Source organism: Petaurus breviceps, unplaced genomic scaffold, assembly GCF_028583685.1.
Source record: "Petaurus breviceps papuanus isolate PSGF00001 unplaced genomic scaffold, PetGlider_PUasm1.0 175, whole genome shotgun sequence".
Classification (NCBI taxonomy): domain Eukaryota; kingdom Metazoa; phylum Chordata; class Mammalia; order Diprotodontia; family Petauridae; genus Petaurus; species Petaurus breviceps.
The window spans coordinates 3047130-3070333 of NW_027185764.1; the positions used below are offsets into that span (position 1 = coordinate 3047130).

The 23204-nt window shown below is 39.5% G+C and overlaps 1 protein-coding gene across 1 annotated transcript in view; it reads right to left on the reverse strand.

Moving 5' to 3' along the window:
- Positions 1–23204, reverse strand: part of NMRK1 (nicotinamide riboside kinase 1) — a 31733-nt gene that overhangs the window by 2408 nt on the left and 6121 nt on the right. Inside the window, exons 2-8 of the mRNA XM_069084609.1 lie at positions 18766–18821; positions 10999–11089; positions 10630–10678; positions 9442–9589; positions 9296–9367; positions 5632–5738; positions 3117–3200 (exon numbers count right to left, since the gene is read on the reverse strand). Of these exons, the coding sequence (XP_068940710.1) occupies positions 3117–3200; positions 5632–5738; positions 9296–9367; positions 9442–9589; positions 10630–10678; positions 10999–11089; positions 18766–18794 (580 nt within the window). The 5' untranslated portion in view covers positions 18795–18821. The remainder of the gene's footprint in view (positions 1–3116; positions 3201–5631; positions 5739–9295; positions 9368–9441; positions 9590–10629; positions 10679–10998; positions 11090–18765; positions 18822–23204) is intronic.

The window sequence follows — 23204 nt, forward strand, 5'->3', positions numbered from 1 at the left end:
CACACACACACACACACACACACACACACACACACACACACACACACGATCCTTCCTTGTAACAAGACCAAACATTCAAGCACAACCAATCAGTACAGTACTAGCATCTGACAAAGCCTACTACTTTCTACATCTGTGTTCCCCTCCTCTTTACTGAAGCAAAGAGTATCATCATTAGTTCTCGTGGGCCAACATTGCTCATTATAATTAATCAAAATTGTGCTTTCTTTTGGTCTGACAGTGGGCATGGGCCCCATAATAGGATGTTTTTCCTCAAAGAATTAAGCAACTCTTTTTTTTTTTAAATCACATAATGGTTTCACCCCATCTAGAGACACTGTGGCGTATTCTGTGCGACTGTCATAAACAAGAGTTGGCTTTACAGAGGATGCACGGTTTTTTAAAAGGGAGCCAATGATTAAACAACTGAAATCTTAATGGGCTGCAGTACAATCCCCAGTCTGCCAGCAATACTTTTACTGACTCAGATTCAACATCATAAAGGAGGAAACAGCCCCAAAGGCTGGGCTGAATATTCATGAGTATCTTAGCAATCATAAGGGAGAATCATAACTTTTTAATATGGCATCTGTATGCTGAAATGCCCTGAGTTGAGTCCAGATGAAAGGCTCATAATCCCCCCTAATATATCATCAGTATACCTGATGGCTAAGTTCTGCCATGGGACATTTTTTGTTCTCTGAACCCCTCTCATTACCCAAAATGTGATTAAGTTTCTGTCCTGGACTGTATTGTTTGCTTGTATTTTTATGGCACGGTGATCTCTAAACTATTTCTGCTTTTTTACATTTATAATTTCTTTGTATCCTTTCACATGGTCATTCAGTCAGTCAACAAGTATTTATTAAATATGTAGTATGTGCCGGACCCTGTGAGATCAAGAAAGGCAGAAGTAGTCAGGGATAATTTTTAAACAATAGCTGAAGCAATTCTATAACTGTTTCTTTCTCCTCCTTCTATGAGTGAATGGCATCTCCTCTAGATGAACATTTTAAAACAAATAAGATTATCTACTATTCCGGGATTCCAGACTGGAACAAGGAAAGCAGGCAGAATTTCCCTAACATTTCCTAATTTGGGGGCTTTGCCAATGAGTTACTATCTGTATTACATTTCTAGAGGTGATTTTAAAAAAATGATCTGTGATACCGGGAGATAATCTGCTTCATTCCTTCTCTCCTCTGCTTGTTAATTTATTTTTTTACCATGTTGGTGGGTGGTGAGGAGATAAACACAGTCAGGAGGCAGTTAAGTGAAAAGTTGCACAGATGCCACTTTCATTGCCAAACTCCTAGGAGAAGCAAGGAGAGAGCAGGCACGCAGAGAAACTGCCCTCAGATGACCTTTTGGCACCAGACATGCCCGTCAAGTGCTCAGGGCAACTGGTACAGGGGGCAAAAACTGGCTGGGAGTCTTGTTCTCCCTTAGCTTGTTCTCTCCTTGGGCTAGTGCGTAGAAAGCACTTTATAAATTGTAAAGCACTATATGAGTGTGAATTGTAACAATGATATAAAGTAAACAATGCAACAAATTAACAACAATAATGATGATGATAATTAGAGACATCTGGTGGGACAGTACATAGAGCACAGGCCTTGGAGTCAGGAAGACCTGAGATCAAATCCTGACTCAGATGGGTACTGGCTGTGTGACCCTGAGCAAATCACTCTACCTTCCAACCTCAGTTTCCTGATCTCTAAAATGGGGGCCATAATCACATTTATCTCACAGGAAACAAGCACCTACTGTGTGCCAGGCACTGTTACAAATATTATGTGATTTAATCTTCACCAGCAACCCAAGGAAGTAGGTGCTATAATCATAATCCCCATTTTATAGGCAAGGAAACTGAGGCAGACTGAGGTTGAGTGATGGTTGGTGTGTCAGTGGATAGAGTGCTAGGCCAGGAGTCAGGACGATGCATCTTCCCGAGTTCAAATCTGGTTTCCGATATTTACTAGCTGTGTGACCTTGGGCAAGTCACTTAACCCAGTTTGCCTCGCCTCATCTCTAAAGTGAGATTAGTAAATGTCTGAGGATAGATTTGAACTCAGGAAGATTCGTCTTCCTGATTCCAGGCTTGGTCCTCTGTGCCCTCTGGCGCCACCTAGCTGTCCCCTTTATTATCAGGCTTGGGTTTTCTCAACTAATTTCATTTATTGTCAGTTGCTGTGAGTGGTTTCAAATTCACAAACATCATTTCCTCCCTCATCAGACACCCTCTGGGGTCCCCACTCTTCACCTTTACAATTTCCATTTGTACAGCCTTCCCCCATCAGATGGCAAGCTCCTTGAGGTCTGCCTGGATGGTTTTTCTTTTCTCTTATTTGTATCCCTATCTCTTAGCACAGGGAGTCTTAATAGACTCTGGACAAATGTAAATTGACTACTGACTCTTTTGTTTTTGTCTTTGTAATCAGCCACTTAAAAAAGTCTGTCCAGATATATGATTTCATCAGCAGAAGACCTTTCCCCAGTGAAGATACCCAATCAGCTAATGATAAATAAAAGTTCTGCAAGAGTTTCCTGGGGATAATGAGGGGTTAAGTGAGTGGCCCAGGGACATGCTGCCAGTAAGTGTCAGAGACAGGACTTGAGCCCAAGGGCACTTCCTTATGCTGCCTCTCTCATGGCAATGGATTTTAGCCACAGTAGGTGCTTAATAAGTGCCAAATGTGATTTATCTCAACAGGCACCTATTAAGCACCTGCACTCAGTACTTGGAGCAGGGATTTTTCACCTGTTTTGTGTCCAGAGGCCCTTTGGCAGTCCAGTGAAGCCTGTGAACATCCTTCTTGGAATTAAGCTTTTAAAGTGCATTAAAAAAATGCATAGGATTACAAAAGAAATCGATTATATTGGAATATAGTTATTAAAATATTATAAACACTAGCTCATGGACCCCAGGTTAAGAACCCCTAAGTCTGAAGGCAATTTCCCCTGCCATGCAATACCCCCAAGCTTTTCTTCAATGTCCTGAAGTGTTTAACTTTGCTTAACAAAAACAGGTTACAAAACTATGTGGGGAAGTCCTAGTGAGAGGTATTAATCCTCTTTCCTTTCTCTCTAATCCCATTTAACAGGACTGTACTCACATTTCTGCTTTGCTCTTTCCTCAATCAAGTCATTATAGACCCGTGAAAAAAGGTCTTCCTCAGATTTTGTGCCATCTAAATAAACTAAGAGAAAAGAAAAAAAATGAGACATTGACCTACTGAACTCCTCAGGATTATGAAAACTTAAAAGGAAGATTATTTTGGGCAGCTGCTAAGAACAATAAAAAGGATGTCAAATAATTGAATCCTTCGGTAAGCCAGGATTTCTACAGATACAGAGAAATCCCACTGGTGTCTTCGTGGATGATTTCGGGAATTGCTGAGGCCAGAATTCACCAGCTGGTGGCCAGCCCTCTGATGATGAGCCTGTCCAAATCTGGCATGTAATCTGTTGCTGAGACCGTACTGGAGGCCTTTTCAGTTTGGAAGTATCAACCTCACACCCAGTTGTCATAGCCTTTGTGAATCCAGGGTCACCTCCATATCCCACTGGTGTAAAGTGGGACTTTAATGGAGAAATGTATTATTGTTATTGTTGCTGTTATCATTAATAAACAATAGCCATATGGCACACACATTATCTCATTTGATAAAACTGACATCTGTCTACAATGCCAATGAATTTAAATAAAGAACACATGATTATGGCCATAAAAAAATCTATTTTAAATCAATCAAGTCATCCAAGCAGATCCGCAGCCAAACTGACACAGCTGGTCATAAATCTCAGCTCACTGTCTTAGAAGAAGTAGAAAATCGGTTCAAAGATTTTCCTGTGGGGATAATTTATAATTTTTAAAAGGTTTTTTTTTTTTGATGAGGCAGGAATGTTCACTAACTTGAATTTCATATAGATTTATACTTTATGGTTGATAAATGCGTTAAGTGAATTATGTAAAACTTATTTCTCCATTTTCTCCCTTGGACTTAAATAAGACAGATCTATGTAAAAATCTTTAGTGCTAAATCAATGAAACTGGGATCTGGGGTGTAAGTGAGACATTAATCTCTCTTGGTAAATATTTAGCATTACAGAACATGCAGAGTTCTTTTTTCTTAGACTCCTGCCTGCTTCGGTCAAATTTATTTCACTGTACCCTTGCAAAATCAAATATTATTAAGGGAAGCGCCACAGGAAAGCCAGGCATAAATGAAACAAAGCAAATGTATCAAGTGACTTGTGCAGTGATCGCCATCTTTTCTGCCACCCCAAGCCTGGACGTGAGCCCATACTCAAGCTGAAGTTTACTTGCTTGATATCTGAGCATAAAAAAAAAAAATTAATAAGTGGTGGTTTGTGGGAAAAGGAGAAGAAAGAGAAACAGATTTAACCAAGGACTCTTATTTGGGGTTATCATGTTTCCATAGGCTGACTAGTTGAAACAAACAAGGAAAAAGTTATATCCTTTTGGGGAGGCTTAATAAAAAAATAAAAAAGCTTCCATGACTTGGAATATAATTATCTAAAATATGCAACCAAAGCAGAATTGGACATGGGGAAGGATGTGAAGATGAAGAACTGGAAAATAGGTGAGAAATGGAAAAGTTTGTGAAAAGTGGGAAAGAGGGAGAGGGAGATGATGCAGAAGAGGGAGAGATGGAAAGATGAAAGAAAAAAGATCCCATTCAGGTTCAAGGTCAGTATACAAATGATCATTTGGAAGTTGGAGACAAATACTTTATTTAAGCTGTTTTCCAATCATTCAACAATATTTTAAGAACAAATTAAGGAAAAATATTCCCCTCCCATAATTCTCCTCTGCAGACATTCCTCTCCCCTGCCCCTCCCTCCCACTGTAATGGTAACAGTGGATACCATCAGAGGCTTCTCGGGAGACCATACTTTGTGTTTGCTATGGCAAACAGAGTTAAATTAAAAGTTGCTGTCCTGCCACTTGGGGGTAAAGGAAGAGAAGGGAGACATTTTTCTCCCTACTTCTGATCAGCTGCCTCTTTTCTTACCTCCTATTAACAAAAACTCATAATTGTATAATGGTATAAGATTTATAAAGCACTTTTCTCACAACACTCCGTGAGCTAGATAGTACAAATATATGTATATGTGTGGGTGTGCATATATATATACACACACATACACACATACATGTGCACATACATATAAAATATCCATTATATAATGTACTATGTATGTGTATATGTAACAGATTTCACAGACCAGGAAACTGAGGGCCAGGGAGTTTAACATCACAGAACTATTAAGTAGCAGACCTCAACGGGACCTAGGTCCTTTTACCTTCAAATTTCAGAGCTCTTTCTACTCTCCTCCATTTCCTAAACTGGGCATACAGGACTGCCCTAATGTTGACTGGCTTTTGGCAAGAGTCAGAACGCTAGGCACAGGGACCAAAATAGCCAGCGTCCTAGAGACAAGGTGATGAAGACTAAAGGGCAGCACTATTTTGGCCATGAGGTGCAGTCACTGTAAAGTTGTCCAGAAAAATCTTCTTCAAAGAGAAAATTCCTAAATTTCACCTTCTCCTTTAAGGAAAAATGATTTTGGAAAATACTTTGACCCAAGAGAAAAATCACATACCTATGTTCCTTGAAATGTCTTCTATTTCTTTTCTGTGTTTTAGATACATTGGCCACACATGCCTGTCAAAGTATCCGGGAGGATCTGGTGGTTCATAGACCCTGGTGCTTTAAAAAAAAAAAAACATGGTAGGTTTTATAGATACATATGTATATAGATTTCTATATATGCATACATAGGTACATAATCACTTATGCAAATTGGTAAGGATATACTAAGTAAAACATGAATGGTCTGGAAATAGAAGGGTCCTTTTTATTTTTTTTTAATGCAGACCAGAGATTTCATCAGCAGAAGAAGCTCCAGTGAGGAAGATCCTCTCCCAGTGGTCTTAGGTACTGAGAAGTGAAATCATTTGCCCAGTACAGCGACAGTGATAGCCAGTATGTGCCAGAAGCAGGGCTTGAACCAAAGTCTTCCTGACTCCAAGGCCTGCTCTCTATTTGCTATCCTGCTCACTCTTTTTTTAAAAAACATTTTTTGGAGGGGGCAGGGGGGAAAGCAAGGCAAGTGGGGTTAAGTGACTTGGCCAAGGTCACATAAGTGTGTCAAGTGTCTGAGGTCAAATTTAAACTCAGATCCTCCTGACTCCAGGGCCGGTGATTTATTCATTGTGCCCCCCCCCCTTTTTTTTCCACTTACATAAAATATCAGGATATATTTTTTGAAGATGTAATTGAGATAATATTTAGAGGTATGAACGCAATAAAATATGCCTTAATAAATGATTTGATATTTAAAACTCATAAAATAACTTGTCAGACCAAACAATTAGTTTAAAAACTCATAAAAAATGTGATCTTGTGAGTACAGTCCCTACAACAAACTGTGTCTATTGTCCAAGGACCAGTCTGGTTAGTTATGAAAAGACTCATCACTAGCAGATGGGCTAAGATATCTACCAACTCCACTAACATTAATCAATGATCATCTGTTTTTTTTCCCTTTGGTAATCATAAAAGAAAATTCTACTCGATTTCATTGTTCCCAAGGTATCAATACATGAAGATAACTAAGAATATTATCTTTATAGGTTAGACTAAACAGACTAATTTGTGTATGAGATTGTAAATTATAAATGGGCTGGTTGAGGCTTTGGCTTCTTTCTCTCTAAAAGTCCCCTTCCACCCTCCAGTAGCATTGATGGGCTTTGTCCCTGGTCAGGAACGTAAAAGTTTTAGGATGCAAGAGGGGAGTAGAAGTGTTCCTGCCTTCCTGTCATGATTCTCTGCTTGTCTGAATTTGGAGCTGCCTATGGTCATCCTTCCTTCTTAAATAGTTTCCATTCTCAGCAGAGAAACACGCCCTTTGGGCAACACCTTTGCCCCTCCCTGACCTATCTTAGAAAATGCTGACTTTACATGAAAATTAAAAAGTGATAATAATGTTTTAAATGTATGGATAAATAATTCTTTTAATTGGATAAATTTAAAAATGTTTAAATATGGGTAATTTTTTTAAACATATGGATAAATATGTTTTATTATATGGATAAATAAAACATATGGAAATAACTAGTATGTGTAATTCTTTCACTGCAGCATATTTCAACTCTTCTGTGTAGGGCTGCTATTTTATCATAGATACCACACTTTTCTTACCCACCATTTTATAGCTGGTTTTGTTTCTAACTTTAGTAATCCTTCCTCCATGCCTTGACAGTTTCCATGAATTGCCATGGCTAAAAACAATTTATCCCCTGGTAGATGACTCTCTGGTCACAGGTCTTTCCATACTTATGGAAAATATGAATGATCCTCAGATGATTGGATAACTGCCAACCTGTAAACTAAACCTTTCCAGCTGGGCTGGACTTGGTACAGTTCATGTCTCATTGGTATCAATCAATCAATCAACCAACAAGTATTTATGATGACATAACTTAAAAATGTAGGGTTCTGAGGGCAATGCTACCACAAGGCATTCACGTTAAGACTTTAGGACTCTTATTTGGCCTAAATTTACTGCTTTTGAGATACATTAGGCCAGGGGTGGGGAACCTTGAGGTCACCCGTGGCCCTCTAGATCCTCAGGTGCAGACCTCTGACTGAATCCAAACCACAGAATGTAAAGCTTGGATTCAGTCAAAGGGCCCCACTTGACCTAGTGGCCTTGAAACTGCAGATTCCCACCCCTGCACCAGGCCCTTTAAACTTAGCAATAAGACCAATTAGCTTTCAGTACTTTGCAGCAGTCCTATAGTAATTATAAAATGGTTCCTGTTCAATTGTTTTCTTTCACAAACCTGAAGCTTCCACTAGACCAAATCCATTCTCATTCCGTATTTCCTCATTAGAGCAGGAGAGGGCCTTCGTAACAAGTAACTGGGCTGCTTCATTTTGGGGGAGTATGTAAGAAAAAGGAAGAGGTTCTGTTGACAGTTCTAGAAGGCAGGAGCAGGATAACTGTCTATACTCAGAGCTAAGGCACAGGGTGGAAATCTAAGCAGCAAGCAAGTAGCCAAAGTCCATTGGGTCAGAGGTCCCAGAGGAGGTCATGTAGCCATTGTATGAGAGGGTCTAGCAACAGATAGTAAGAACCCAGTCACAAAAAGGTTAGCATTTAATCAGTCAGGTAATAAACATTAATTAAGCACCTACTATTTGCCAGGAAGTCACTGGAGGGATGGGTAGGACAAAGTAGACCCCAATCACTGGGCAGTAGGAGCATAGCTAGATCCCAACGTGTTCAAATGATGAATTCCATGAAGCGGTCACATATTCCAATCTGTACCATTCAAAGTTTAATTTTGTAAAATATGGTAACTGGTTCCAGCCCAGTGAAAATATGCAGTGGGAATTTGAATAATATGACCACTTTATGAGATTCCTTATTCACATTAATGGGGAACTAGCTACACAGAGCAGAAAGGAGGAAGACTCAGTCAGGAGGAAACAAGAAAGAAATACAGTTATAGGGAAACTCAGTATCACCAAGGTCAGCAGTGGACGATGAGGTCAGACCATGTAATCTCAGCTGGTGCCAGCTCCAACTGACTCCAGCCAATAGAGGACTTGAACCTTGAAAATCAGCAAGTGCTACAAATCAGGGCTTCATTTATTATTTATTTATCTGCTTGTCTATTTATTTGTTTAAATTATAATTTTGCTTATTCACTCCACTCATTCATTTATTGGAGCATTTAGACTTAAGGAAACAATAGAGAAATTAACAACATAGATGAAACTTAAAAGTATTCTGGGCATATTTTTTTTTTCCTGGAGAGCCAGTTGTTAGACATTTTACCAGCACACCCCTGTTCCTAGTTTTAAACATTCTATAATTCTATGAATTTTAGGGCTATAGTCTAAAGAATAAGGAAAAATAATAAGCTAAAGGATATTAGCTATTCTTGTTAGTCTTAGAGGAACACTTTAGAGGGGGGCCTGCATAAATATTGATTTAAATTCATCCCTGTGAATGGACAGTAAAAATTAAACTAAACTAATGTGATCAAAAGCTTTCTCTATAGAGCCAAGAACTAGGATTTCTCTATATTTTAAATGGTGACATATGCAACAAGTACGTACAAGAAGAGGTCTGAAGGAGGTGTTTGAAAAGTACTAATTCATAATCAAGTCTTTTTACACACACACACACACACACACACACACACACACACACAATACAGATGACAATGCAAAAAGGTAATTTTAAATCTTACCTTCTTCTTCGTTTACACTCTTCATATGGAATGGTCAGAAAATAGCTTCTACTCCATATAGTATCAAGAGGCCTAGGATGATAACATATTTAGTGCTTGAGTTTTCCTTGTCTACTAGGGATCAATGATAGGGGTGGTATGCTTACTTATATGTATAGAGAAGGAAACCTTCAATGATTAAAATAGGGACTTCCTCAGCACTTCCCAGGCCATCTGATTCTAGGGAATTTCTTGGGTTTTTCATCCAGGAGTAGACAGCAGACATCAGTGTTTCCATATTGAGAGCTTCAAGTACTAAGAAGACAAAATATAAAAGAGTGGTAATGAAGATGCTTACAATGAGATATTTTGGATATTTCTGGGGCTCTGTAAATATCACAGAAATAGCATCATTGTATTTGTCCTTCAAAAAATGACATTTAAGCACCATATTTGGAACTGAAGCACCTTTCATGAGAAATGGATTTTGTGTTATCTGTATTTGTAAAAAGGAAATGTATCTGGAACCTACTAATTTGAAATGAGAATTTCAATATGTAACATTTTGAAAGAAAAAAATATAAACTGATAGCTATTATTACTATCAAGGTTAAACAATTAAAAACCCCACTAAATTTCCTTAAGAGTTTGCTACTAATTTCTGATGTACTGTCTATATGTATACACACACACACACACACACACACACATACACAAATACAAACATACAACCCTTTATACTGGCAAGACATTCTATTAACATGTCCTAGGGCCTATGATCTATAAGGGAGCAAAAAGGCTCTGTTTTACATATTTAAAATTCTTTACCTTCAGGATAATGTCAGCTTTTGTAAGAGAGTGTGAAATCTGTCTCTAAGGACTGTGGACAATTCTTTTCAGGTAGCTGAGGGAAAATGGCATGGCTGTCAGAGGGCCAGAAAAGGGGAAGGTATCCTGAGGGGAGGAGAATTATGGCATTTCCAAGCAGCAGGCAGTATTCTGCCCCTGGCTAGGTCCCAGGGGGTTAAGTGTTATATTACAATCCCCTTTCCAACAACTTTAGGGAAAGGGAAACTAAAGAATTCAGCCCAGCCAAAATGAAGGGTAATTTGATATGTGTGAACCTTTGTAATTTTACACTGCTTTAAAAACTCACATTTCACATGCAAAACTGCAGACATGATTTAATTAATTAAAACTGTTCAGCATGATTAAGTGTGTGCTGATTTAAGAGACATATTTAAACAAATTTTAAGATTCATTTTCTGTTCAGAAGAGGCCCTTTTGTCGCCAAGAAAAAAAAGGAAATGAACATTAGTGCATAAATTTGTAAATGATGCTACTGATCAGCTTACCATCATACTGCAAAAATCCATTCTCATCGATCTTAATCTCAGACTCTGGCTGGAACAAAATGAATATGAATATCAGAAGAAATATTAAATGTAGCAGAAGTGATAAAAAATTAAAAATAGAAAGTGTCATAATTAGTGCATGATTGTGGTGATGACATTAAATATAATGAACTGATGAATGGAAAAAAACAACACAAAAAAACAACCAAGCAGAAATGACTAATTTGTAGTGTCACCTAGTGGACGATAAGCTAAATGACTAGAATCTACCTTCACCACAACAGGCACAATATTTCGCAAGTGCTCTAAGAATTTAATAAACACTTGCATTAAGGTTCTCCCCTCCCCAAAACAAAGCTTCTAAGATACCTTAAAATAATCATCCTGTGAGATGACGCTGCAATTTGGAAGCTGCTTTTGGAGGTTTTTGGCCAGGGTTGTCTTCCCACCATTTGTCACACTGAACCAAAGAAATAACATTTTTAAAAAATTAAGGAAAGTTAATTCACCGCAATAAGAAGAGACATTTTTGTAGCACTTTATGTCTATTACTTCATTTAATTTTCACAATAAGTCTCAGAGGTCAGTGTTACAGGCATTATCCTTATCCTACAAATAAGGAAACTGAGACCAAAAGTCGTTAAATGACTTCCTCATATCCACTTGTCTAGGAGGTGTCTGAAGTAGGACTTGACCTTAGGTCACCCTGACTTTAAGTCTGGCACTCTTGCCTTTACACTATGATGGCCTTTAAAATCTCACACACACACACACACACACACACACACACACACACACACACACACACACACACACACACACCCCACCACCACCACCAACAGATTTATTCAACACAATGGCTGTTACCTAAGAACATGTAATAGGGGTCCTTGTAGTCTGACACTATTGCTGTTTTTCCCTCATTTTAAATTTATTGATTTTTAGTTTACCACATTCATTTCCACAAGCTTTTGAGTTCCAATCTTTCCCCCTCCTTGTCCCCCCAAGACAGCATGTAATCTGATATAGGTTCTACATATACTTTCACATTAAACTTATTTTCACAAGGGTCAAGTTGTAATGAAGAATTATAACCAATGGAATGAACCACGAGAAAGAAGAAACAAAACAAAATGGGGGAAAAAAAGAGAGAGCAAATAGTTTGCTTCAATCTTCAGACTGTAATTCTTTCTCTGAATGTGGATAGCCTTTTCCATCATTAGTCTTTTTGGAGTTGTCTTATAGCCTTCTGTTGCTGAGAAGAGTCAAGTCTATCAAAGTTAATCATCACAGATACAATGTGTCTGTAATTGTGTACAAAGTTCTCCTGGTTCTGCTCTCCTCACTCAGCATCAGTTTATATACATCTCTCCCTGTTATTACGAAGTCTGTGTGCTCCTCATTTATATATATTTTGCTTTTTGGAGGGGGGAAGGTAGGGCAATTGGAGTTAAGTGACTTGCCCAAGGTCACATGGCTAGTAAGTGTTAAGTGTCTGAGGCCACATTTGAACTCAGGTCTTCCTGACTCCAGGGCTGGTTCTCTATTCACTGCACCACCTAGCCGCCCCCAGCTCCTCATTTCTTATAGCACAATAGTATTCCATTACATTAATATACCACAACTTGTTTAGTCATTTCCCAGTTGATGGGCATCCCCTCGATTTCTAATTCTTTGCCACAACAAAAAGAGCTGCTATAATTGTTTTTGTACATACAGGTTCTTTTCTCACTTGTATGATCTCTTTGGGATACAGCCCTAGAAGTGGTATTGCTAGGTCAAAGGCTATGTACATTTTTATAGCCCGGGCATAGTTCCAAATCGCTCTCCAGAAAGGGATCAGTTCACAACTCTACCAACAATGGTCTGATGCTATTCCAACAAAAATAACTAGGCGTATTGGAAGAAGTAAACGTCCATCTATGATGAAAATGGCAAAAAAGTTAAATATTGATTACCTATTAAGCAGTAGATTTCCTTATTTAGCTTAGCATAAATGACCCACTGTTGTTAATGTTGTTCCCCCTTTGTTTTCAAAGGGGACCAATGACATCATTGGGTGATATCTTGACTTGTGTGTGAACTGGATTTAAGTGAGGCAGAGTTGCACAAAATTATCAGCTTCCTTCTCTCTTCCAGAGTATTCAAAGTCCAGTGGCAAAACAAAAATCAAGCCTGGCAACGGCCTAGGATGCAGTGGATGACCTTGGCATCTTCGACATCTGACCAAGCACTAAGTGCTGGCACCTGCTTCAGTCCTCTTCTTGGCTGTTGGAACAAATCATTTTCATCTGCCCAATTAGGGCAGACATCCCCCTCACTCACAGATGGGTTTGAGGCCCCCTTAACCTGGTTTAGCTGTCTGCCAAGATGATTTTACCAGGGTGTAGCTCTCTGGAGCCACAGGTGAGAGGTGAGGGACAGGTGGACACCAAAGGTGGATGAGCAGCCCAGAAAAAGGCTCAGCAAGCCCTCACACCAGAGGTGCTAGTCCTCCCTAAATACTGCTTATACCCCCTTCAATATCTCTCTTCCATTATTTATTATTAAATTTTTTATTCAATTCTAACTTAAATACAAAAAAGACCAAAAAATAGAAACCCCAAACATTTACATATACACAGTACAACATAGAGAGAGGATTCAATACAAAACCCCAAAGTTCCAATTTCAGTCTATTTGCTTAAAAAAAACCTGTGGAATAAATACTATCTACTGTTTTCAAAGCTACCCCGTTTTTCTGTTCTTCCTTCTACATTTTTTCATTTTTCTCTGCTGTGTACTTTTTCCTTCTCCCTCCCCACCTGGCCCTACAGAAGGTGACAATCAAACACAAACTTCTTGTACATAGAGATACGCACACAGATAGATTACGTCTATATTCCTATATGCAAAACCACGCTGCCTCACATCGCGGAGAAAACCCACAGGGGCCACCCTCATCTTTTTATTCTAACATGGCACAAAGAGCTTAACAAATGTCGACTAATTACCTGACTAACGAAGAAGATATTGTTTCCTTTGGACTGGTGGAAATAGCCATCCTGAAGACCTTTGTAACTTTGCAACCCTAACCCTAAATTCACACACTTTTTGCTTTTGCTAAAAATGTACCTTTTCCCATCTCTATGTTCTAATCTTATCTTCCCCAAACTTCTTTGTAAGCCTGCCTAAAGACCTAACACCTAACTGATCCTATCCAAATTATGGGTCATGTCGCTCAAGAGGAGAGGCAATTTCTAAGTCATCTGTGAAAATGTGAGACATACATGTCCCTCCCTCCCCTACTGATGGAGGGTGCCACATTTTTGAGTGGGTAAATAAACTGCAGTGTTACTTATCTGTCTGTAAACCTCTGCTGACTTATTTATGCAGTGGCTACCAAAGATCTGGAAAAGTCATGCGACATGGTGCGTATGCATCAGACAGTGTTGACCTGTCAGTTAACATTAACACAGCCTTGAAGGGACCTCGCTAATAACATCCCTAGTGTGGCCCTACTTAAGGTGAAGGCAGTGAGATGGTGCAATGGATAGAACTCCGGTCCTGGAGTCAAGAAGACACGAGTTCAAATCCGACCTCAGACACTTACTGACCCTGGGCAAGATTCACTGCTTTTAAGGAGGGGCTACAACCATGGTGCTTGAAAACAGTGCCTCAACCCCTTCCTGAGGACCCTGGAGGAGAGGGAAAATGGAATGAAGCCTGTTCTGCTTCCTCAGCCCTGCTTCTTAGAATCTTTGGCTTCCTTCAAGGCTCAGCTCAAGAAGTGCTCTAAGGAGGAAGGCTTTCCTGGGTCCCCCAGGTCTATTGCCTTCCTCAATAAGCTTTCCTTCTATTTGCTCTATATGTATCTTGTATATATGGCCTCTGCATTAGAATGAGAGTTCCTTGAGGTCAGCGACTGTGTTTGCTTTCCTTTGTATCCCTAGTACTTAGTACAGTACCAGGTGTATAATAAGGGCTTTTAAAAAATGCTTTTTGACTCAAATGATTGCTGCCAAGGACAAGGGGCCTCTTCTGAAACATAACCTTCCTGACTTCCATTATCTCTGAGCTTGTGCTCCCATTACCTGAATAATTGATCAGCCAGCATTTTCCCTGTCCTCTGGCTAGCCAATAGTTCCCCAATCCCCAATTTCAGACTTGATCCGTGCCAAGGTGAAAACCCTTTTCCTTGCTGGCCTCATCCCTATCTCACTCGGCCCTACTCATATTCACACTCCTTTGCCTTTCTCTTGCCCTCAGTGACTTCCACTCCATCATTAAACTCCTCTACATAATCTATCTCTTCATCTTCTTGTGCTCATGGTAACCAGAGTTTCTTACAGCGCTACCTCATCCCTGGGCACCCTCTTCAGTCATGGCTGCTCCTCTTATTTCCTGTAAAACACTCGGCCACAAAAGGAGGTATTGGAATATTCCTTGCTCACCAATGCATCCTTTCTCTGCTCAACTCAACAATCTCTCCTTCTTTGAAGTTTGTTCCATCTGTCTTGGTCACTCTTTCCATCTCCTACTTGGTATCAAATACTGGTCCCTGGATCATTCTAGCTTCTTTCTCTAGGATTCAGTCTTCCCCTTCCCCTCAATTCCTGATCTCATACTTTAGAATATAAATATTCAACTTGACATCACCTTGAATGCTCTAGCCTTCCAATTTATCAATTTCTTTAACTCTCATGACCTTCATCTCCACTCTTCCCTAGCTACCAACTAGAAAGGTCACATATCAGACCTTATCAAACCCCAAAACTATGCCACCTCTACAACTTTGAACTCTTAGGTTTTTAATATTCATAGCCTACTGTCAAATTATTTTTCTCTGCCTCACTCCTAAACCGAGTATCTTCCCTTTGAGTTCCAGTTGTTCTTTCCATAGATGTTTTGCTAATCCATCATCCCTGCTTTGGGTCTTACTTTTTAAGTTCCTTTCTTCTTATACTTCCATTGTTCACACTCTGCAAATTTGTAACCATGGATCACCCCCTGACCTGAACTGCTATATATAGATATAGATATACTCTTTTTTTTTTTTTAAAGGAATTGGCGTTAAGTAACTTGCTCAAGGTTACATGGCCACTTATTTTGTGTGGGTGCCAAGTATCTGAGGCCGGAACTGATCCCGAGTCTCCCTATGCCGGGGCTGGCGCTCTTACTCACTGCGCCACCTGGCCACCCCATACATATATATACGTATATACATTATCTATCTATCTATCTATCTATCTATCTATCTATCTATCTATCTATCTATATACTCTTGGAAGAAATCATGCAACTGTATGAATTGTGTTCAAATATATTCAAATTATTCAATCTCCCCTGGGCTCTCCTGGCTGCACTATGATTCTTTTATTCTTCTCTGATTAATTCTCACATTTTCTATAGCAGTTCTTCAATATCTCCTCTTCTCCTCTCTAACCTAAACACAATTCTTATCTTCTGTCTCTCAGCTGATGACCTTGCTTCCTACTTTGCTGTATAAACTACCCATCTACCATGAGCTCCTCATTTCTCTTTAGTCTTCAGAACTCATTTTCACCTGTTTTCTCTTCCTCTGCTCCCGTCTGAGGACAAGGTGGCCCTTCTTCTTGCCAAAATTTACCATTCTGCCAGTGCCCTTGGATCCCATACCTTCCCCTCTCTTCCAGGAATTTCCCTTCATCAGTCACCCCAAGATTCTCTCTCTGTTGCTCTCTCCTTGTCTTTCTATCTCTGTCTCTCTCTTATCTTCCTAATCCATGGACTCCTTCCCAGGTACTTAGAAACAAATTCAGATCTCCATTCTTAAAAACAAACATACTTCACTTGAACCTGCAACTCTATCATCCTTTATTTCATTTCTGTTGATAAATTTTTAGAGAAAGTTTATCTGTACTCTATACTATAGTGTACTCCCCTTCTCCATTTCTTCAACTTTCATAGACGTTCCTTCCTAGATACTCATTTGATCACAAATTGAGTATAGGACACCATTGCCACAATCAATCAATAATTATTTAAGTCCCATTATGTGCCAGGCATTATGCTGAGTGCTGAAGACATAAGAAGAGGCAAAAGGCAGGCCCTTCCCTCAAGTAGCTTACAATCTAACACTCACCTGAACTGTTAAAATAGCCATATTATTATCCTCCCTTCCACCAGCCTCCTCCCATTCTTTCGAATTCATTCTTCACAAAATATATGATTTTGGATACAATCCAAAAGGTATGAGTCTGACCATGTAAGTGCCCTCCCTAAAACCTTTCAGTGGTTTTCTATTTCCTCTAGGATAAAGTACAAACTCCTGAGCATTTAAAGCTCTCCATAGTCTCATTCCAACCAATATTCTAGCCTTATTTTGTAATTCTCTTTGTGCACCTTTTGTTCTGTCCAAACTGGACTCAATTTTGCCCAAAAACAACACTTCGTTTTCCATCTTTGTGCTTTCTTATGGGCTAGAATGCATTTACTCTCTAGCTCTGTCTCCTGGAGATCTTACTTTCCCTCAAGGTTCAACTCAGATGCCAATTCCCATGTTCCCTGTGCAGTCTTTCCTTATCTCCCTGGTTCCTCTTGCTCCAATTACCTTGGATCACTTGTATCTGTGTATAGAATCATATGTAAGCTCATTGAAATCAAGGTTTCATTTTTTGTCTTTGTGTCTCCAGCATCTCGCATAGCACCTTTCACATGGTAGCAACTTGACAAATATTTGTTGAATTCTGTGGATGAATTGAATGGAAGAGGGGACATTTAAGCCATGATTCAAGGGAAGATTAATATTTTGACAGTTAAGTGATGAGGGTGGGCACTCAGGATAAAGAGGATGACAGAATAAAGGTGAAGAGGCATGAAAAGAAAAGAGTGCAACAGAGTATCCACACATACATGGATAGTGGGGAAAAAAAGGTAGAAAGCTAAGATTAGGACCAGATCATGGAAGGCCTGAATGTCAGTCAGAGAAGTAGAAAATGGAAATCACTGGATGTTTTGGAAGAGAAGAATAATACGGGGCGGCAAGGTGGCACAGTGAGTAAAGCACTGGCCCTGGAGTCAGGAGGACCTGAGTTCAAATCCGACCTCAGACACTTAACACAAAAACTAGCCGTGTGACCTTGGGCAAGTCCCTTAACCCCAACTGCCCTCCAAAAAGAAAAAAAAAAGAGAAGAGTAATATAATCAGGATAACATGTTAGAAAGATTGATCTGCAGTTACCTCTGCAGGGAATTGTTGGGGGTAAGGACTAGAATCATGGAAACTAGGTAAAAGACTACTACAACAGTCGGGTTTGTAGGTAACAAAGCATCTGAGCTAGAAAGATGAGAGTGGAATAGAAGGGACATGTATGAGAGACACTGCAATGGTAGAATAGTCCAGGCTTGACCATTGATTAGATGTGTAGAGAAAAAGAAGAATTCAAGATGTTTCCAAGCTTAAGTCCACTTCCCATTGACTGTAGTGAATATATTGATATAAACTGTAATGGTATGATGATATAAACAAAAACCTCTCTTAAAGAAACATTGAAGTAGTTCAGCCTTGCGTTTAGTAACTGAGTAACATGAAATCTGAATACATATTTGGGAAATAGAAAAAGGGTAATGGTGGAAAAAGAAATACAGTCTTTGTTATTATAACCCAGAGTAGTTCCAGGTATCCAATCTGCACACCTGTTTCCTATGTACTAGGGCAGACATAATGAGGAAGTGAGATTGTTTCTAGTCACTGGATGTTTAAAACTGGACATTACACAGAGGGAGAGACAGACTCTCTCCATTAAGTGCCTGAGATGGTCCCTCAAGCTGGGGAAAAGGATATGAGAAATCACCACGAATTGAGAGAATGCTCATTGTTCAGTATATCACTTGTATGGCCAGACTTTTCCAACGCTCCCAACTTCTCCTTTCTAGACACTTTTAACTGCTGTCATCCACCTTCTCCCTGCTTCTGTTAGGTACTCAACGTCCTGTGCTTCCCTTGCCCCGTGGCTTCTAGGAGCTCCACAGTTTTGTGTGTTCTACTCAGGTCCACCCTTCCTGGACTGTGGCCCAGTCCTCGAAAATCACCCCCTCTTTCCCCTCTCCACACCACCTTTGAAAGCTATTGTCTCAGCTAGTTGTTCAGAGGAAAGCAATCTGATCACTACTTACCCACTAATTCCAACGACAAATGCTTTCATAACTTGCTTTCAAATTACTTCCACTTTCTAAAATAAAAAAAATACATCATTAAAGGAGAATATTTTAGAAATAAAATAACCACAAGATAAAATGAGCTAACCCAGGAAAAACAATCACATTCATCTCTGTTACTCATGTAAGGATTTTCAAACTTATTGCCTATTCATAGATGATATTTAACAATAGGTTGTCTTTTCTTTGATATGGTCCAATGCTGTGTGCTAATCACTCGTTTGGGGCTAAGGTAATCCAAATTAACCAATTCACTAATTCATTTCTGTAATTTGCTAATTCATTTTAAAAATTCACACGATACATCCAGGGCTCCAAACAAATGATTAAAAAAATTACTCACGTCAGTTTCTCCTCTTATCAGAGATAGTTGAGGGTTTTTATAATTTATCATTGAGTCTGGATCTCCTAATCTGGAGGCTAGAAGCACAGTGCCTAATCAAAGGCTAGATCCCAACACGGATCAGTAGGGAAGCTTTTGACGGCTCTGTTTTCTGTCTGGGCCAGTTTGCCTTTCCTTGGGCTCCCCCAGTGCCCAGAGCTTAAAATATTAATGTGGAACTTATTGCAGACACCTGATTGGCTTAGTCCACTACTGCTTTGACCTCCCAAGATCAAGTGATCCATCAGCCTGTAATGGTAAGGGAATTTGAAGATCTTCCCTGTACCTTAATGGGCCTCACTTGGAGCCCATCAAGAGAAGCTTGGTTAGGGGAGGCTTGTTTTTCCAGGAAGGCCCACACCTTTTGTTACTTTGTAATTAGGCAATTCCTCAGGAAGGTTATGTCTTTTGACCCTTGAGAAGGCTATATATACTCCCTAATGTGAGGTTTTGCTTTGGGGCTCACTTATGAGAAGAGTTGTGTGATTTGGCCAGATGAGACTCTGGGCAGCCATTGAGCCCTTGGGCTTTGAAAACCCAGATGTTGGTGCTTCTCTCTCTGGTGACTAACTGTATGTATGTATGTAATGGTCAGACAACTAGAAGCCATGTCTGTTGGTCTGCTGAATTTTGTTATTTTCTCTGTATTTTTTTGTCTGCTTGTAATTTCTGTTTGTATTTTCTGAAGTTCAGAGCGCTGACTTTAATTTTACACACACACACACACAATTAAAGTAAGACTGTTAACCCTTTTGAGTTGCTTTCCTTTAGAAAAGGAGATCAAAGACCCTGTGCTAGCAGCCATCCTGGGTATGGTAGGGTGCTTGCTGCTACACTGTCACAGCCTCATTGGTAGCAAGGGATTACAGGTTTGTGCCATCATGCTCACCTGGAGTTTGGTTCTTTCAGTAAACCAGGTCATGGCTAACCTGGTCAATTTATTCAATCAAGTGACTACTGTACCAGGTAGAACAATGTTCTGAGCCTATACCTTCTTTCTCTCTAGCCTAATTCCTCCTTTGATGTGACGGTTGCTGTCATTGTCAGCAAGTACACAGTAAGTGTTCACAGGCATAAGTCAGGCATACTGCAAAGAGCTGAGTAAACAAAGTCCAACAAATACACACAGTCCTCACCTTAAAGCAGCTCATATTCTAATGGGAGAGAAAACATGCAAACAACTTTGTACATAAAAGATATATGCCGAATGGATCTAAGGTAATCTCAGAGGGAAGGCATTAGCAGGGGAAGGGAAGGATAAGGGTGGGAAAGACTGAATGTGGAAGGTGGGATTTGAGCTTCATCTTAAAGGAAGCCAGGAATTGGAGGTGGGCACAAAAATAGATAATTCCAGGCACAGAAGATACAATATTAAGCCTAATAAGATGAGAAAGTTAGGAATGGGAGAGATTATGACAGATTTTAAGTGCCAAATGATTTTATACTAGATTCTGGAGTATTACTAAGAGGGTGCAACTCTGGTTTATTAAATGGGGGGAGCGTGTCATATCTGTGCTTTAGAAAAATCACTTTGGAGGCTGAGTAGAGGATGAATTAGAATGGGAAGGACTGGAGGCAGAGAGACCAAGCAGAAGGCTAATACAAATAGCCCAGGGGTATGGTAAGAAAAACCTGTAGTAGGCTGTTACCTCTGAATGGAGAGAGAGGGACAGATATGACAGATGCTATCACATTAGAAGTGACAAGACTTGGCAACAGATCAGATATATGTAATGAGTGGGAAAGAGAAGCCAAGGACGGCAGAGGTTGCGAGCCGGAGGGAAATTTCAGAAGGGTTTCAAGGGAAAGATGGGTTGGGTTTTAGATATACTGCATCATTCCATTTTATGTGCCCCAAATCGTGAGCTCCATCTCCAAACTTATTTGTACGAGCTGCCCCCTGCCTGGAATATGTTCCCTCCTCAGCTCTACCTCTTGGAATCCTAGTTTTGTTCACGTGTTACTTTAGGGGCTACATCCAATGGAAAGCCTTTTCTGATACCCCGCAGTCAAAGTCCCTTCTCACTTCTCAAGTTTTTTGTTTTTACTTATCTGGGCTATATCTCTCCAAGACAGGGGATACTTTGTTTTATTGTCCCATCCCTGGCAACTAATATGATGCTTTGCACATAAAGAGGTATTTAATAAATGCTTATTGAATTGGAGTCAGTCAGCTAGCAATTATAAGTCTGTATACATATATACAAATTTTATTATTTGGAATTTACTTGTTTATTCTGCATACATGGACAGTACGGGTCAAACCCATACCTCACAGATGTACTGTATGCTCTGATTTGAGGAGAGCTGGGATGGTCCTTTGCTGCCAAAATATTTCTCTTACATGTATACCACTGTCTGTTGTTCACACCATTACTGACTTAATTCTTTAGGTTAAACATTATCACCTTTCTAGAGTTTTTTTTTTTTTAAGTTCAGACTTCCTTTGAAGGAATGATGGATAGTAAGCGCATTCACATTTTTGTGGTATAATTCATTTTCCAAAGGCTTTGACCAAAGAGTCAGTTGTGAGAACACAGGACAGGGAGAAGTCCCCCCAAAAAGGGCAGAAGATCAGGAAAAGGGCTAAAGATAAACTTCACCTACATCACAATTTCTGCCTAAGGCTTACTGTGAAAGTTTAAGAAAAGGCTTCTTAGACTGTCAGTCTGGAAACAAAGTTTCAAATAGAGATATGAAATCCAATAGAATACTAAGAAACTAGTTTCTTTCTTTTCGAAACATTCAGAAATCTTTATGCCTGCCATTTTGAAGTTATGAGTCAAATCTTTTTTTAATTAGTTTGATTTCAGGGACTCCTCAAAGAGTTGTTCTATGGTATCTGCCTATTATACATAATTACGTGTTAAATTTATTCATGTATATACAAGAACATATAAGCATATGTATCCATGGATACATTCATAAATACCCACACAAGACTCTAATTTTTTTTTTTAACATTCCTTGAAGCTAGCCAGAGACATACTGGGATGTCAAAAACACCCCCTGGGGAAATAAACCATTCAATGTCTTCATGGGAAGCAGAGACTTCATCTGGGTAATTGGTGCATCACAGGTTCTTAAATACTGTGATGGAAATGGAATTCTAATTAGGAATATCCCCAAACACTCCTCTAATGCATTGTTTAGTGTTAAGATCCAGGTAGAATCAAGAGGGGAGATCCTTTTGAGAGTGCAGGAGTGAAATAGATGTATTTACATGCATTAAATAATATTTAGGTAGAAAGAACAAAAAAAGGGGGTTAAATGTGCTATTCTCTATATCCTGATGTTATCTAACTGCCCCAGATGAGTTCAAAGTTAGCTGTACTAAATTGATAGCACTTGTGGGTGTTGAAACACCTTGTTTAGAGTTGAGAAGCAGAAAAACTGATAATGATCTTGGAGGTGTCACAGAACAGAATCTAATAACTTCCAATATATTCTTTTTTTTTTTTTTTTGCTTTTTGGAGGAGGGAGGGCAGGATAATTGGGGTTAAGTGACTTGCCCAAGGTGACACGGCTAGTTTTGTGTTGTGTCTGAGGCTGGATTTGAACTGAGATCCTCCTGACGCCTGGGCTGGTGCTCTATTCAGTGCGCCACCTAGCCACCCCCACCAATATATTCTTGTACTGATTTTTATTATTTGTATTTTTCTTGTACATTTGGTATATATGTATAATACTGGCCAAACCCATACCTCAGGGGTAGACAGTGTGCTCTGACTTGTGGGCAGCAGGGATTTTTTTTTGCTGTCCAACTATCTCACTATCTGTATATCACTGTCTATAATCACACCATTACAGATTGGTATTACAGTATCAGAAAAAGGCAAATGTCCCACTTTTAAGAAAGGGGAAAATTAAGGCAGCTATGTGGCACAGTGAATACAGCACCAGCCCTGGAGTCAGAAGGACCTGAGTTCAAATTTGACCTCAGACACTTAACACATACTAATTGTGTGACCTTGGGCAAGTCAACCCCAATTGCCCAGCATTTCCCCCTCCAAAA